This window comes from Heptranchias perlo, chromosome 10 (assembly GCF_035084215.1).
Source record: "Heptranchias perlo isolate sHepPer1 chromosome 10, sHepPer1.hap1, whole genome shotgun sequence".
In the NCBI taxonomy this organism is placed as follows: Eukaryota; Metazoa; Chordata; class Chondrichthyes; order Hexanchiformes; family Hexanchidae; genus Heptranchias; species Heptranchias perlo.
Window position 1 is genome coordinate 36,294,087 of NC_090334.1, and position 16,233 is coordinate 36,310,319.

At 50.3% G+C, this 16,233-nt stretch overlaps 1 protein-coding gene across 3 annotated transcripts in view; it reads left to right on the forward strand.

The window, feature by feature from the left end:
* slc25a21 (solute carrier family 25 member 21) overlaps positions 1-16,233 on the forward strand; it is a 464,076-nt gene that overhangs the window by 447,029 nt on the left and 814 nt on the right. For all 3 annotated transcript variants that reach the window (XM_067991474.1, XM_067991475.1, XM_067991476.1), the window contains 3 exons: positions 13,646-13,810; positions 14,965-15,146; positions 16,097-16,149. In XM_067991474.1, the coding sequence (XP_067847575.1) occupies positions 13,646-13,810; positions 14,965-15,146; positions 16,097-16,149 (400 nt within the window). The remainder of the gene's footprint in view (positions 1-13,645; positions 13,811-14,964; positions 15,147-16,096; positions 16,150-16,233) is intronic.

Sequence of the window (16,233 nt, forward strand, 5' to 3'; positions counted from 1 at the left end):
CCATGCTGTGGCTGGCTTCCCACGGGTGCAGGGTGTAATTGACTGCACCCACATCGCAATACGGGCACCCCCGCATGAGCCAGGGCTGTTCATCAACAGGAAGGGGTATCACTCCATGAACGCCCAGCTCATCTGTGACCACCGCCAGAGATTCCTACACGTGTGCGCCAGATACCCCGGCAGCTGCCACGATGCCTTCGTCCTCAGGGAGTCCGCCGTCCCACCCATCCTGCAGGCACCCAACGCCGGCAACGGCTGGCTCCTCGGCGACAAGGGGTATCCCCTCCACACGTGGCTCATGACACCTCTGAGGAACCCCATCACCGAGCCGGAGCGTCGGTACAATGACAGCCACACTGCTACCAGGTCTACAATTGAGCAGACCATAGGGCTGCTCAAGATGCGCTTCAGGTGCCTTGATCATTCTGGCGGAGCGCTGCAACACACACCATTCAGAGTGGGACGAATCATAGTTGTCTGCTGTGCCCTGCACAACATGGCCCAACAGAGAGGGATGCCGCTGGAGGAGGCCCCATCCACACCCGCCACCCACATTGAGGACGGCGAGGGCGAGGAGGAGGAGGAGGAGGCGGAGGCGGAGGAGGAGGACGCGCCACAGGATAGTGGACGACCCATGCGCCGAACCACGACTCACCGGGATGGTCGCCGGGCCAGGGAGGCACTCATACGTCAACGGTTCTCCTAGAGTCAGACACTGCGAGGCGCTCGCATCTCCTCACCTGCACATGCGAGCGGCCATACCAGCCCCCTCCACTGAAGAGTGCTGCCAGTAATCCTGCACCCACAGCAGTGTGCCCAATGGGCGGCAGCAGGTGTTCGCCGTCATGATGGCCTCCACGGAACGCACCTATTGCACAGGCCGCGGAAGAATGGACAAGAGGTGGCAGGAGTGGTGAGAATAGAGTACTTAATATCTCCAATGTGACATGATATTAAAAAAAATGTACAAATTAATAGACACCCTGGTGTATTCCCTTTGTGATGATAACGCCTTTGCATTTCTTTACCGGGTACCCCTACGTGGTGCTACCCCTGTGGCTCCAGCAGAGGTAGTGGCAGGTTGCTCGTGTTCTCGCCTTGACCGGGTAGATGCTTTTGGCGGACGGCCCCTGGGTTTCGGTGCCCGTGAGGGCACCTCCACAGACTGCTCCTCCTGCACCGGGGCAGGGGCAGACTCGGCCACCTGGAGAGGAGGCACCATTGCGGGTACTGGTTGAGAGGTGGGCGACGGGTGGGACGTGGGGGCGCCTTGAGAAGCGTCCCCGCTTCCATGTCCCCGGTCACCATCATCCCTCTCGTGGCCTCGGCCCACATCACCCCTTCCACCCTGCTGGACGGCAGTTTGGATGGCATGTGTGAGGCCTTGCAAGGCCACCCCTCGTGTATCCGTCAGCCTGTTGATGGCGGCGGAATGTTGCTCACCCTGAATCCGTACAGACGTTGTCAGGGCCTGCAAGGACTCGATCTGGAGCTGTGCGTGATGCTCGAGGGAGGCCAGCCTGTCCTCCACCGCAGACAGTCCCACAGCTACCCACGACACTGTGTCGCCGGTACCCTCCTGTGCCTGCGCCACCGATGCCCACATGCAGGAGTTGGACTCCTCCATCGCCTGCGCAATTGTGGACAATGCGCGCGGCACCTCTCCCAGTACCTCAGCAATTAGCTGGTGGCCCTCGACGACTCTCCTTTTCACTGGTGGCCCCCTGGGTTCAGCATCTGGGTCCGGCTGAGCAGAGCCTGGAGATGAGTGCTCCCTCCGTCGCGGACTCTCCGCGGCTGCCCCTGCCACCAAGGTCTGCTCATGCTCACTCGTGCGCGATGACTCACCAAGTGCTACCCCAACTAGTTGGCGAGGGGGACCCACCGAGGTGCGTGTCTCTGCGCTGGTGGATGGTTGGCTCTGATGTGACGATGCACCCTCAGAGACCGCCATGTCCTCTGAGGAATCGCCCTCCTCGATCGCTTCACACACAGACGGCCCTGCAAGAGAACAGAGGGCACTATGAGGCATGTGGACCAACTTGACAGTGCGCCTGATGGCAGGTGATGATACGGTCACTCGCGATCATGGGTGTTGAGTGTCAGCTTTCCCTTACCGGCCGTTTCGGCAGCGACACACTCGCCATCAGCCACCGACAGGCAATGTCGCGTGCGGGCGAGGTCGAGCGCCTCCACCTCAGCGTCGGTGAGCTCCACCACTTGCGGCGGGCCACCTCCGGTGCGTGCCCTTTCGCGATTGTTCTTGCTCCTCTTCTCCTGTGAAGGCAAAACACAGATGTGTGAAAGGGTGCGTATTGCATCGTGAGACGCATCGAGCATCGGTGTGGGTGGGTTGAGCGTGGCGCAGATGGATGGGAGGATGCGTGTGCCACGTGCCCATCCCATTGCATGGGGATTGGGGTGTGTGGTAGTGTTCAGGTGGGGTCAGGGACGGTGGGTACTTGCGTGCACGGCGAGGATGGTGAATGAGTGGCTGTGAGGATTGCTGATGGAGCGCAGTGGTGGCTGTGCAGGAGGGGTTGTGATCTGTTTGGCGTGATGGTGGGGACGGGCTGTGGGAGGGTGCGTTGGTGTACTCACCTTGCCAGACCTAGTCAGGTCATTGAAGCGCTTGTGGCACTGCTCCCAAGTCCTTGGGGTGTTGGCCCTGCTGCTCACCTCCGCCGCCACCTCTGCCCATGCCTTCCTGGTGGCGGCGGCAGGGAACTTGCGTCCATCCTCCGGGAAGAGCGTGTCCCTCCTCCTCCTCACGCACTCCAGCATCAGCTGCAGCGCAAGGTCGGAAAAACGTGGCGCAGCCTTTCCCCTTGGCTGAGCCATCGTCAGCAACCTAATGATTGCAGCAGGAGGGGCTTTGGGAGACTGCCCCTTTAAGTTGAGCTCCTACATCGCGTCGACGGCACTGTGCATGCGCAGCCGGCCGGCACACAGCTGGGGAGCGGAGAACCCGGAAGCAGGGCTTAATCGGTTCAATTATCCCGCGATCGCGTGGGGGACGCACGCGATTAGCCGTCCGCGTTTTCCACGCTCCCGGAGGACCACCCGCTGGGAACCCGCAGGCCTGCTAAATTCGAGCCCATAATATGTGTCCAAACAATTCTTCTATGAGTCAGTCTGACATATGACATCGGAGTAGGACAGCTAGAACATCAAGACTGGCGCATCCCAAACTTCCTGCATAGTTGCTTGCACCATGCTAAAAGCAGATGTCCATTGTATATTTGATGAGGCTTCGCTTGACAGCTGCTGCAAGACATTATCTGGACACTGGGTATGAGACCACATGCACTTAGATCCAGGATTCAGTCTAAGAACATAAGAAATAGGAGCAGGAGTAGGCCAATCGGCCCCTCGAGCCTGCCCTGCCATTCAATAAGATCATGGCTGATCTGATCCTAACCTCAAATCTAAAGAACACAAGAAGTAGGAGCAGGACCCGGCCACTCAGCCCCTGGGCCCGCTCCGCCACCCACAGGGCCTTGACCGATCCGAACTCAGCTTCATGTCCAATTTCCTGCCCGCTCCCCGTAACCCCTAATTCCCTTTACTTCTAGGAAACTGTCTATTTCTGTTTTAAATTTATTTAATGATGTAGCTTCCACAGCTTCCTGGGGCAGCAAATTCCACAGACCGACTACCCTCTGAGTGAAGAAGTTTCTCCTCATCTCAGTTTTGAAAGAGCAGCCCCTTATTCTAAGATTATGCCCCCTAGTTCTAGTTTCACTCATCCTTGGGAACATCCTTACCGCACCCACCCGATCAAGCCCTTTCACAATCTTATATGTTTCAATAAGATCGCCTCTCATTCTTCTGAACTCCAATGAGTAGAGTCCCAATCTACTCAACCTCTCCTCATATGTCCACCCCCTCATCCCCGGGATTAACCGAGTGAACCTTCTTTGTACTGCCTCGAGAGCAAGTATGTCTTTTCTTAAGTATGGACACCAAAACTGTATGCAGTATTCCAGGTGCGGTCTCACCAATACCTTATATAACTGCAGCAATACCTCCCTGTTTTTATATTCTATCCCCCTAGCAATAAAAGTCAACATTCCATTGGCCTTCTTGATCACCTGCTGCACCTGCATACTAACTTTTTGATTTTCTTGCACGAGGACCCCCAGATCCCTTTGCACTGCAGTACTTTCCAGTTTCTCGCCATTAAGATAATAACTTGCTCTCTGATTTTTCCTGCCAAAGTGCATAACCTCACATTTTCCAATATTGTATTGCATCTGCCAAATCTCTGCCCACTCACCCAGCCTGTCTATATCCCTTTGTAGGTTTTTTTATGTCCTCCTCACTCTCTACTTTCCCTCCCATCTTTGTCTCATCTGCAAACTTTGATATGTTACACTCGGTCCCCTCCTCCAAATCGTTAATATAGATTGTAAAGAGTTGAGGACCCAGCACCGACCCCTGCGGAACACCACTGGTTCCTGGTTGCCAGTCCGAGAATGAACCATTTATCCCAACTCTCTGCTTCCTGTTAGATAACCAATCCTCCACCCATGCCAGAATATTACCCCCAATCCAGTGATTCTTTATCTTGAGCAATAATCTTTTATGTGGCACCTTGTCGAATGCCTTCTGGAAGTCTAAATACACTACATCCACTGGTTCCCCTTTATCCACCCTGTACGTTATGTCCTCAAAGAACTCAAGCAAATTTGTCAGACGTGACTTCCCCTTCATAAAGCCATGCTGACTTTGTCCTATTAAATTATGTTTATCTAAATGTTCCGTTACTGTCTCCTTAATAATAGACTCCAAAATTTTACCCACCACAGATGCGAGGCTAACTGGTCTATAATTTCCAGCCTTCTGCCTACTACCCTTTTTAAATAAGGGTGTTACATTAGCAGTTTTCCAACCTGCCGAGACCTTTGCCAAGTCCAGAGAATTTTGGAAAATTATTACCAAAGCATCCACAATCCCTACTGCCACTTCCCTCTAGGCCCGAGGATGTAAGCCATCAGGTCCAGGGGATTTATCCGCCTTGAGTCCCATTATTTTACTGAGTACCAATTCCTTAGTGATTTTAATCGTATTTAGCTCCTCCCCCCCCCTCGAGCCCCCTGTTTGTCCAGTGTTGGGATATTCTTAGTGTCCTCTATCGTAAAGACTGAAACAAAATATTTGTTCAGCATTTTTGCCATCTCCATGTTTCCCACCATTAATTTCCCAGTCTCATCCTCTAAGGGACCTACGTTTGCCTTAGCCACCCTTTTTCTTTTTATATAACTGTAGAAACTCTTGCTATCTGTTTTTATATTTTTTGCTGATTTATTTTCATAATCTATCTTCCCTTTCTTAATCAATCCTTTAGTTACTTTTTGCTGTCTTTTGAAGACTTCCCAATCTTCTATCCTCCCACTAAGTTTGGCTACCTTATATGTCCTTGTTTTTAGTCGGATACTATCCTTAATTTCTTTACTTAGCCACGGATGGCTGTCATTTCTTTTATACCCTTTTTTCCTCAGTGGAATATATATTTTTTGAAAGTTGTAAAATAACTCTTTAAATGAACACCACTGCTCATGTACCGTCTTACACTTTAATCTATTTTCCCAGTCCACTTAAATCAATTCCACTCTCATACCATCATAGCCTCCTTGATTCAAGGTCAGTACGCTTGTTTTACAACCAACCTTCTCACCCTCTAATTGGATATGGAATTTAACCATGTTATGGTCACTCATTCCAAGGGGATCCTTAACTAGGACATTATTAATTAATCCTGGCTCATTACACAGGACCAGGTCCAAGGTTGCTTGCCCCCTTGTAGGATCAGTTACATACTGCTCAAGAAATCTATCCCTAATACACTCAATAAACTCTTCCTCAAGGCTGCCCTGCTCAATTTGATTTGTCCAGTTAATATGATAGTTAAAATCCCCCATAATTAAAGCTGTTCCCTTATTACATGCCCCGACTATTTCCTGATTAATACTTCTTCCAGCAGAGTTGCAACTATTAGGAGGCCTATATACTACACCCACTAGTGTTTTTTTCCCCTTATTATTCCTTATCTCTACCCAAACTGTTTCATTATCCTGATCCTTTGTCCCAATATAATTTCTCTGTATTACAGTGATTCCTTCCTTTATTAACATAGCCACCCCACCTCCCCTTCCTTCCTGCCTGTCCTTCCTGATTGTTAAATACCCTGGCATATTTAATTCCCAGTCGTTGTCACCCTGCAGCCATGTTTCTGTAATGGCCACAGGATCTTACCCATACGTAGTTATTTGTGCCGTTAACTCGTCCATTTTGTTACGAATGCTACGTGCATTCAGATAAAGAACTTTCAAATATGTTTTGTGACAGTTCCTGCTTTTTCCTTTTTTAACATTTTACCTTTTACTCCATACCTTCTGTCCCTTCCTGACACGCTTTCCTCTGTCTCCCTGCTCAGGTTCCCAACCCCCTGCCACTTTAGTTTAAACCCTCCCCAACAGCACTAGCAAACACTCCCCCGAGGACAGCGGTCCCGGCCCTGCCCAGGTGCAGACCGTCCGGTTTGTCCTGGTCCCACCTCCCCCAGAACCGGTTCCAATGCCCCAGGAATTTGAATCCCTCCTTCTTGCACCACTCCTCTAGCCACGTATTCATTTGAAATATCCTCCTATTTCTACTCTGACTAGCACGTGGCACTGGTAGCAATCCTGAGATTACTACCTTTGAGGTTCTATTTTTTAATTTACCTCCTAACTCCCTATATTCTGCTTTTAGGACCTCATCCCCTTTTTTACCTATATTGTTGGTGCCTATGTGCACCACGACAGCTGGCTGTTCGCCCTCCCCCTCCAAAATGTTCTGTAGCCGCTCCGAGACGTCCTTGACTCTTGCACCAGGGAGGCAACACACCATCCTGGAGTCTCGGTTGCGGCCGCAGAAACGCCTATCTATTCCCCTTACAATTGAGTCCCCTATCACTATAGCTCTTCCACTCTTTTTCCTCCCAGCCTGTGCAGCAGAGCCACCCATGGTGCCAGGAAGTTGGCTGCTGTTGCCTTCCCCTGATAAGTCATTCCCCCCCAACAGTATCCAAAGTGGTATATCTGTTTGAGAGGGGGATGGCCACAGGGGACCCCTGCACTACCTGCCTGCACCTCTTACTCTGCCTGGTGGTCACCCATTCACTTCCTGCCTGTACACCCTTTACCTGCGGTGTGACCAACTCGCTAAACGTGCTATCCAAGTGGTTCTCAGGATCGCGAATGCACCAGTATGTATCCATCTGCAGCTCCAGTGCCGCAGTGCGGTCTGTCAGTAGCTGCAGCTGGATACACTTCCCGCACACATGGTCGTCAGGGGCACAGAAAGTGTCCCTGATTTCCCATATAGAGCAGGAGGAGCATGCCACGGGGCCGAGCTGTCCTGCCATGACTTACCCTTTAATTGATTTAAATTAAATTAAAATGAAATGGATCCCACCAATCACACTGGAATTAAGTGATATACTCAAGGGCCCCTGCTTAACAGTCGTCCCCGCGACAGAGACTGTAGTAACCACAAAATATAAGTTTAGAAAAATTGAGAAAGAAAATACTCACCAACCAATCACTTACCTGCTTTTTGGTGACGTCACACTACGAATACTTTTTGCTTCCCTCTCCCGGAACCTGGTTTTGTGATCCCCCTCGGGGCTCGCCTTTAGTACCACCACTCCCCGCCTCGGGGCTCACCTTTAGTATCACCACTCCCCACCTCGGGGCTCGCCTTTAGTACCACCACTCCCCGCCTCGGGGCTCACCTTTAGTACCCCCGCTCCCCGCCTCGGGGCTCGCCTTTAGTACCACCACTCCCCGCCTCGGGGCTCACCTTTAGTACCACCACTCCCCGCCTCGGGGCTCACCTTTAGTATCACCACTCCCCCCCTCGGGGCTCACCTTTAGTACCACCACTCCCCGCCTCGGGGCTCACCTTTAGTACCACCACTCCCCGCCTCGGGGCTCACCTTGAGTACCACCACTCCCCGCCTCGGGGCTCAACTTTAGTACCACCACTCCCCCCCTCGGGGCTCACCTTTAGTACCACCACTCCCCGCCTCGGGGCTCGCCTTTAGTACCACCACTCCCCGCCTCGGGGCTCGCCTTGAGTACCACCACTCCCCGCCTCGGGGCTCACCTTTAGTACCACCACTCCCCGCCTCGGGGCTCGCCTTTAGTACCACCACTCCCCGCCTCGGGGCTCACCTTTAGTACCACCACACCCCGCCTCGGGGCTCACCTTTAGTACCACCACTCCCCGCCTCGGGGCTCGCCTTTAGTACCACCACTCCCCGCCTCGGGGCTCACCTTTAGTACCACCACTCCCCGCCTCGGGGCTCACCTTTAGTACCACCACTCCCCGCCTCGGGGCTCACCTTTAGTATCACCACTCCCCCCCTCGGGGCTCGCCTTTAGTACCACCACTCCCCGCCTCGGGGCTCACCTTTAGTACCCCCGCTCCCCGCCTCGGGGCTCGCCTTTAGTACCACCACTCCCCGCCTCGGGGCTCACCTTTAGTACCACCACTCCCCGCCTCGGGGCTCACCTTTAGTATCACCACTCCCCCCCTCGGGGCTCACCTTTAGTACCACCACTCCCCGCCTCGGGGCTCACCTTTAGTACCACCACTCCCCGCCTCGGGGCTCACCTTGAGTACCACCACTCCCCGCCTCGGGGCTCAACTTTAGTACCACCACTCCCCCCCTCGGGGCTCACCTTTAGTACCACCACTCCCCGCCTCGGGGCTCGCCTTTAGTACCACCACTCCCCGCCTCGGGGCTCGCCTTGAGTACCACCACTCCCCGCCTCGGGGCTCGCCTTTAGTACCACCACTCCCCGCCTCGGGGCTCACCTTTAGTACCACCACTCCCCGCCTCGGGGCTCACCTTTAGTACCACCACTCCCCGCCTCGGGGCTCACCTTTAGTATCACCACTCCCCCCCTCGGGGCTCACCTTTAGTACCACCACTCCCCGCCTCGGGGTTCACCTTTAGTACCACCACTCCCCGCCTCGGGGCTCACCTTTAGTACCACCACTCCCCGCCTCGGGGCTCACCTTTAGTACCACCACTCCCCACCTCGGGGCTCGCCTTTAGTAACACCACTCCCCACCTCGGGGCTCACCTTTAGTACCACCACTCCCCGCCTCGGGGCTCACCTTTAGTACCACCACTCCCCACCTCGGGGCTCGCCTTTAGTACCACCACTCCCCGCCTCGGGGCTCACCTTTAGTACCACCACTCCCCACCTCGGGGCTCGCCTTTAGTAACACCACTCCCCACCTCGGGGCTCACCTTTAGTACCACCACTCCCCACCTCGGGGCTCACCTTTAGTACCACCACTCCCCGCCTCGGGGCTCACCTTTAGTACCACCACTCCCCGCCTCGGGGCTCACCTTTAGTACCACCACTCCCCACCTCGGGGCTCACCTTTAGTACCACCACTCCCCGCCTCGGGGCTCACCTTGAGTAACACCACTCCCCGCCTCGGGGCTCACCTTTAGTACCACCACTCCCCGCCTCGGGGCTCACCTTTAGTACCACCACTCCCCGCCTCGGGGCTCACCTTTAGTACCACCACTCCCTGCCTCGGGGCTCACCTTTAGTACCACCACTCCCCGCCTCGGGGCTCACCTTTAGTACCACCACTCCCCGCCTCGGGGCTCACCTTTAGTACCACCACTCCCCGCCTCGGGGCTCACCTTTAGTACCACCACTCCCCGCCTCGGGGCTCGCCTTTAGTACCACCACTCGCCCCCTCGGGGCTCACCTTTAGTACCACCACTCCCCACCTCGGGGCTCACCTTTAGTACCACAACTCCCCGCCTCGGGGCTCACCTTGAGTACCACCACTCCCCGCCTCGGGGCTCACCTTTAGTACCACCACTCCCCGCCTCGGGGCTCACCTTTAGTACCACCACTCGCCCCCTCGGGGCTCGCCTTTAGTACCACCACTCCCCACCTCGGGGCTCACCTTTAGTACCACCACTCGCCCCCTCGGGGCTCGCCTTTAGTACCACCACTCCCCACCTCGGGGCTCACCTTGAGGACCACCACTCCCCGCCTCGGGGCTCGCCTTTAGTAACACCACTCCCCACCTCGGGGCTCGCCTTTAGTACCACCACTCCCCGCCTCGGGGCTCACCTTTAGTACCACCACTCCCCGCCTCGGGGCTCACCTTTAGTACCACCACTCCCCGCCTCGGGGCTCACCTTTAGTACCACCACTCGCCCCCTCGGGGCTCGCCTTTAGTACCACCACTCCCCACCTCGGGGCTCACCTTTAGTACCACCACTCCCCGCCTCGGGGCTCACCTTTAGTACCACCACTCCCCGCCTCGGGGCTCACCTTTAGTACCACCACTCGCCCCCTCGGGGCTCACCTTTAGTACCACCACTCCCCGCCTCGGGGCTCACCTTTAGTACCACCACTCCCCACCTCGGGGCTCACCTTTAGTACCAGCACTCCCCGCCTCGGGGCTCACCTTGAGTACCACCACTCCCCGCCTCGGGGCTCACCTTGAGTACCACAACTCCCCGCCTCGGGGCTTACCTTGAGTACCACCACTCCCCGCCTCGGGGCTCACCTTTAGTACCACCACTCCCCGCCTCGGGGCTCACCTTTAGTACCACTACTCGCCCCCTCGGGGCTCGCCTTTAGTACCACCACTCCCCACCTCGGGGCTCACCTTTAGTAACACCACTCCCCACCTCGGGGCTCGCCTTTAGTACCACCACTCCCCGCCTCGGGGCTCACCTTTAGTACCACCACTCCCCGCCTCGGGGCTCACCTTTAGTACCACCACTCCCCGCCTCGGGGCTCACCTTCAGTACCACCACTCCCCGCCTCGGGGCTCACCTTTAGTACCACCACTCCCCCCCTCGGGGCTCGCCTTTAGTACCACCACTCCCCGCCTCGGGGCTCACCTTTAGTACCACCACTCCCCGCCTCGGGGCTCACCTTTAGTAACACCACTCCCCGCCTCGGGGCTCACCTTTAGTACCGCCGCTCGCCGCCTCTGTTTCCTCGCCGGTCCGCTGCCTCGCTGCTCTGTTGAAGCTGAAGTATCTACCTTGATTGAGTTTCAGAAAGGCAAGCAGTTGCATCTGAAGCTCCTTACCTCCAACTGATGAAACACCTTTCAATATGATATTTGTGTCATCACGCTGTGGTCAAGAAGATGGTGGAAATGAATTTGTATATGTAATGGTTATTTGTGTGGCTCACCATGTTACTCATAAAAAGTGCCTGCTACCTAATGAGGGCTCAAACCCAGGCTTTTCAGTTGTTTAATAAGCTACTAGTGACTATCCATCTTGGAGGAGGTAAGTGGGGTCTCTTCGGGATTGAGGTGGCTCCAAGATGACGTGCCTGATGATGAAAGACTGGAACCAATTCAGTTCTCCATGGCAGACATTTCAGGCCACTGTTAACAATTTACCACCCAACCTAGCTCAGTGGTGAAGCCTGGAAGGGTCGACTTTTCAATGGGTGCTGGGAGGCTTATTCGGGAGGCATTAGTTATGTTCATTTTTGATATATCATGGATAACCATAATCTCCTGGAGCTTGCCTTATGGAAGCGGAAGGAATTTACAAGGATTTTTCCTAGAACAGGCCACAAGTTTCTTACTCTGTGTTTTGGCCTTCCTTGGGCATTAGAATTCATGGCAGTGGGGATAGTGCTGTAAAAGGTTGCACTGCCTATTGAATTGGGTGAGCATTGATGAGGCTGATAATCCCTTTTCTCATCCTTTTTCTTATTTTCATATTTGACCATAGTGGGCAGCACATCTAAGCCTAATCCAAAACCCATATGTACACAGGGCAGCACAAGTAACTGAATGAAGATAAGGAAACCTTATTGATTCTTGTCTTCCTGAGCCTAGGGATACTGAAGCCAATTGCTGTGCCCCAGTGTACAACAGCTAACTCAGCCTGGATCAGGTACTGAATCTGGGACCTTCCTGTTCTTTATGGCTCAGTACCGCAACATGCTGCTTGTTTACTCACAAAGCCATCAGGAAGTCCATGTTAGTGTTTTAATTGCAAGGTTTAAGAGGCTGTTTTTTTCCATTGTTCCTGCTGAATGCTCAGTTCCTAGGTACAAAGGAGTGGAAACCCGTGACACTGGATTTCTGGAGCTTCACCCAAAAGGAGAGGAGCAATATAACTGTACCTACAACAGACACAAGCAAAGGGCAGCCGTGGAAATGAGGCAGGAGGGGATGGCATCGGCCTTCCTGACACATTTTCCACCAGGTTCACTGAAATTAGTGGTAGGCCTTGTCTTTCTACCACTGATAGCCTGATCTAAGCATGGCCTAGCCCACGCTTAGATCAGGATCTGAGTGGTAGAAAGACAAGGGAGGTGTAAAAGTGTAAGTTAAAATTTTTTACAGCTTCCCCATGGATCTTCAGGCTGGAACCTTCTGACTGTTGTTTTTGGATAGCAGCCAGAAGGTACTGAAGGCAGCGGCCATTCCTGCTGCTGCATGTCTCTGAGGCCTGCAGCAGCTGTAATTCCACCTCCGTTTCTAAGTGCAAGGCCCTGCCAGGGTGAGACTGTTCTGGGTCACATTGAGGGTAGGATAATCATCTGAACTCGAAAATACAGGCAAGTTCAGGTCATTGCAGGTGGTGCACACTTCAAATGCACTTTGCCTTCCACTCAGGCATAATGGGGGGAACAGGCAAGTCAGCCCTTAAAATTCCTCCTTGATAAAAAGCTAGGGCTAGAATTTTTCCAGGGTTTTCCTGATCTCCCACTATAATTTCAGTGGAAATCGGCCGAATCCTGCAGAAATGAATTAAATGGCTGTTTACGCCAATTCTCTATGGTTTTTAGTTAGAGTGGATGATCAGAAGAATCCCTGTGGAAATTCCAGGAGCTAGTGATTATGGCTCTGATAATACGTACGGGATACTAGCGTATGACTGCTTAATGTGCTCATCCAAAATTCCACTCCCTGCTAGTTTAGTGGAGACATTTACATATTTAATATAAAAGGGTGAACCGCTCCACTAAAATAATGCAGAAGAGGAATTTCAGACAAATGCATGCTAATATCCCACAGCGTAATTTTATGGCCTATGCTTTGGTGTTTATATGGTTAAAATGATTTGATATCTTGCATATATCATTCCATTATTGCAGGATTGCAATGAGCCTCTAACATTGTCCATAATAACCAATCAGATTTTTAAAAATCTCCCTATTTTCAACTGCCATGAGAGTTTCCTGGCCCCTTTCCGTCCTCTCCTATTTAATTCTCCATCCAGGTAGTTGGCTTAAACTCTGATCAATTCTCTCTGTAGCTTATCGTCAATCCTCCAGCCCCCAGCTATCCTCTGTTCCTTCCACTTACAGCCATCTTGAATGCTCCAGCTCCCACCCTGTGCTCCCAGCCCCTGCCTGATCCCTAATCTCTGATCTGGCACTATGAGCAATACAGCAGGAGATCTCAGATTAAAAAGGTTGCATTTTGCATATAGATCTCAATCTGCATCAGTTTTGTCATTTTATATTCCACTTTTTTAAGCGGGATAAAAGAGAAATGAAGGCAGTTTTGTTTTAGATTTTTTATTTTACCTAAAAAATAACTTTATATGACATTTGTTTCAATACAGCAACCATCCACATTTGCATATGCACGTGAAATAATCCGATCTCAGGGTTTTGGGCTGCGGGGCCTGAACAAGGGACTGACAGCAACAATAGGTCGACATGGTGTGTTCAACATGATCTACTTTGGATTTTACTTCAATGTGAAAAATATTATTCCTGTAAATAAGGTAATTATTTGATCCAAATCAATAGCCAATATTGGATAGTGAAAGAAAAATCAGAAACTAAGAATTGTTAGTGTATACGTAAGCAATGGATTTTCATGTTCCTTTCACTTTGGTACAACTCATTTCCTCATGCAAATCTTTTATTCAAACTAAGGCAATACATCTGTTACAATGCATCAATTACATTGGCCTTCAGGAAGAACATATCATTTGACCATCTGTCATAGCTTTTCTGTACCAATCATTTAGTTTTCTAATCTTCCAAAAAGTTGCCCATAACTAGCATTACACTGAAATACAATGTTTTGCAAGTGTAATTCATTACACACCATTATATTTAATTGTCCATAAAAATGTGGTGGATGACAGGCCTGCATAAATAATTACTAACACAAAACAGAAAAAAATGGTGATTTGAATGTATCAACATAAAACATCAGTGAAGTGTCTACATTCTAAGAGTGCAAATATAACACTGTATACAGCAAAAGTCTGAAACTAGTGGTATTTTGAAGTAGTAGTGTACTGTAAAAATCCTTTAGGTCAATTAAATTAGTTGCTGCTGTTTTCTAAAAATACAAGAGACTTCAGTCACTGCCATAATTGAACTAATGTGGATTGTTAATAACAGGAAACTTGTACTTCTTGATAGACTGGATAACTTAAACATGAAAGAAAATATGAAGAGAAAAGCATGCAGGAAAGAGAACAAAAACACAGGACACTAGGATCAAAAATGTTTTAACATATGGAGATCTCATGTACAAATCAGTATTTTGGTAGATTTCATGGTGGAAGTTGCTGTCATTTGTAAAGTATTCTGGTCAATTAGCTAATATGGTTGCTTGGATTTCTCATGTTTTGATACAGTAATACTAAGTACATTGTAAGGCCTAATTATACAAATCATCCCCATATGCCAAGCCAGTCTTTTTTATGAAGTTTGTTTATAAATCCTGTGTGAGGAAATGTGTACTTCAGCAATTTAGAACATGTGTAAAAACACAGGCAGTATGATTGTCAAGAAGGTGAGCTTGAGTATGGGAAATCTTAATGTGTTTAGGTAAAATAACAAAACAGTGTGCTATGTAGATTTCTGATTAATTGTAATTCTTTTTCCCCTAAAACAAATTTTATGTTTGTTTTCTTTTTAGGACCCAGCAATGGAGTTCTTGAGGAAACTTGGAATTGGATTACTGTCGGGAACGATTGCTTCTTTTGTTAACATACCTTTCGATGTAGCAAAGAGCAGAATTCAAGGACCACAGCCTGAGCCAGGAGTGATTAAATATAGAACATGTTTTAGCACCATCAAGACTATCTATAGCGAAGAAGGGTAAGAGTCCCTTTTAGTTTACAAGTTGAATCATCTTAACATTGTCACTTCCAGTAAGTTTTCATGAAATTATGTCCTAGTAAAACATATGGCCCTGAAAATCCACAGTGTACTCTTTCCATAGCTTTGGCGGGAATCCACCGGAATGGCTAGAAACTTGACCATTATTCCCAGTTTTTTTGTTATTTTTAAAGCAGCTCATCTATAAGGGAGCCAAGGGACCAACAACTAATTCTTTCGGGGGGGGGGGGACAGCACAGCCTCCCCCCCCACCCCCATCTGGAGCAGACCCTGTTTGACCAGATTTTCTGGCCTCCTTGGTGGACAGGTGTCCTAGATCTGCCCCTAGTGGTGTCGGCACTCAGCATTGGCACACAAATTAGGGTATCTCCTCTAACCCCAAGAGCTCTATGGGGACACTGGTGGAAATTCCTGGAATTCACATCTTGGAACTTATACTAAGATGTGCCCCATTGCAGATTTTCAAAATCTACATAATTTTAATTGTTCCTTGGCTGAAGAAAATAAAATTACTTTAAGAAAGTCCATACTAAACCTCTGGAAATTATAATTACTTAAGATCAAATTACTCACATTTTCCTGAAATATATTTAACGTGTGAAAATCTTATCACAGTGCATAGTTCAGCTATTAAATGTAAAATTGTAAAGCAATGATGTAAAATTAACTTTAAAAAATACCTTGCATCATGATTTTAACCATCATATTTTCAGTTGTGTTGTATAATTTATGTACTTAGAAATTACACCCATTTTTCAGAGGGTTTTAAAAACAGAACTAAATGCAAAGTGCTATAACAACTTGTAGTTCAAAGGGGGAAGAGGCTGAGCTAAAGAATATGTTCATTTATTACTTAGCAGAATTCCTCAGCGGACATTAGAGCATTTTGTTAGCAACATTAACAAATATATAAATTTTCCATTTGATAGATTCTTCGCATTGTACAAAGGCTTGGTACCTAAGATCTTGCGACTAGGGCCAGGTAATCCCAATCTTAGTATTTATATATACTCTAATCAAAAATGTTAGCATTAAAGACATTTGATTGTTTTCAATAGTTTGTAGT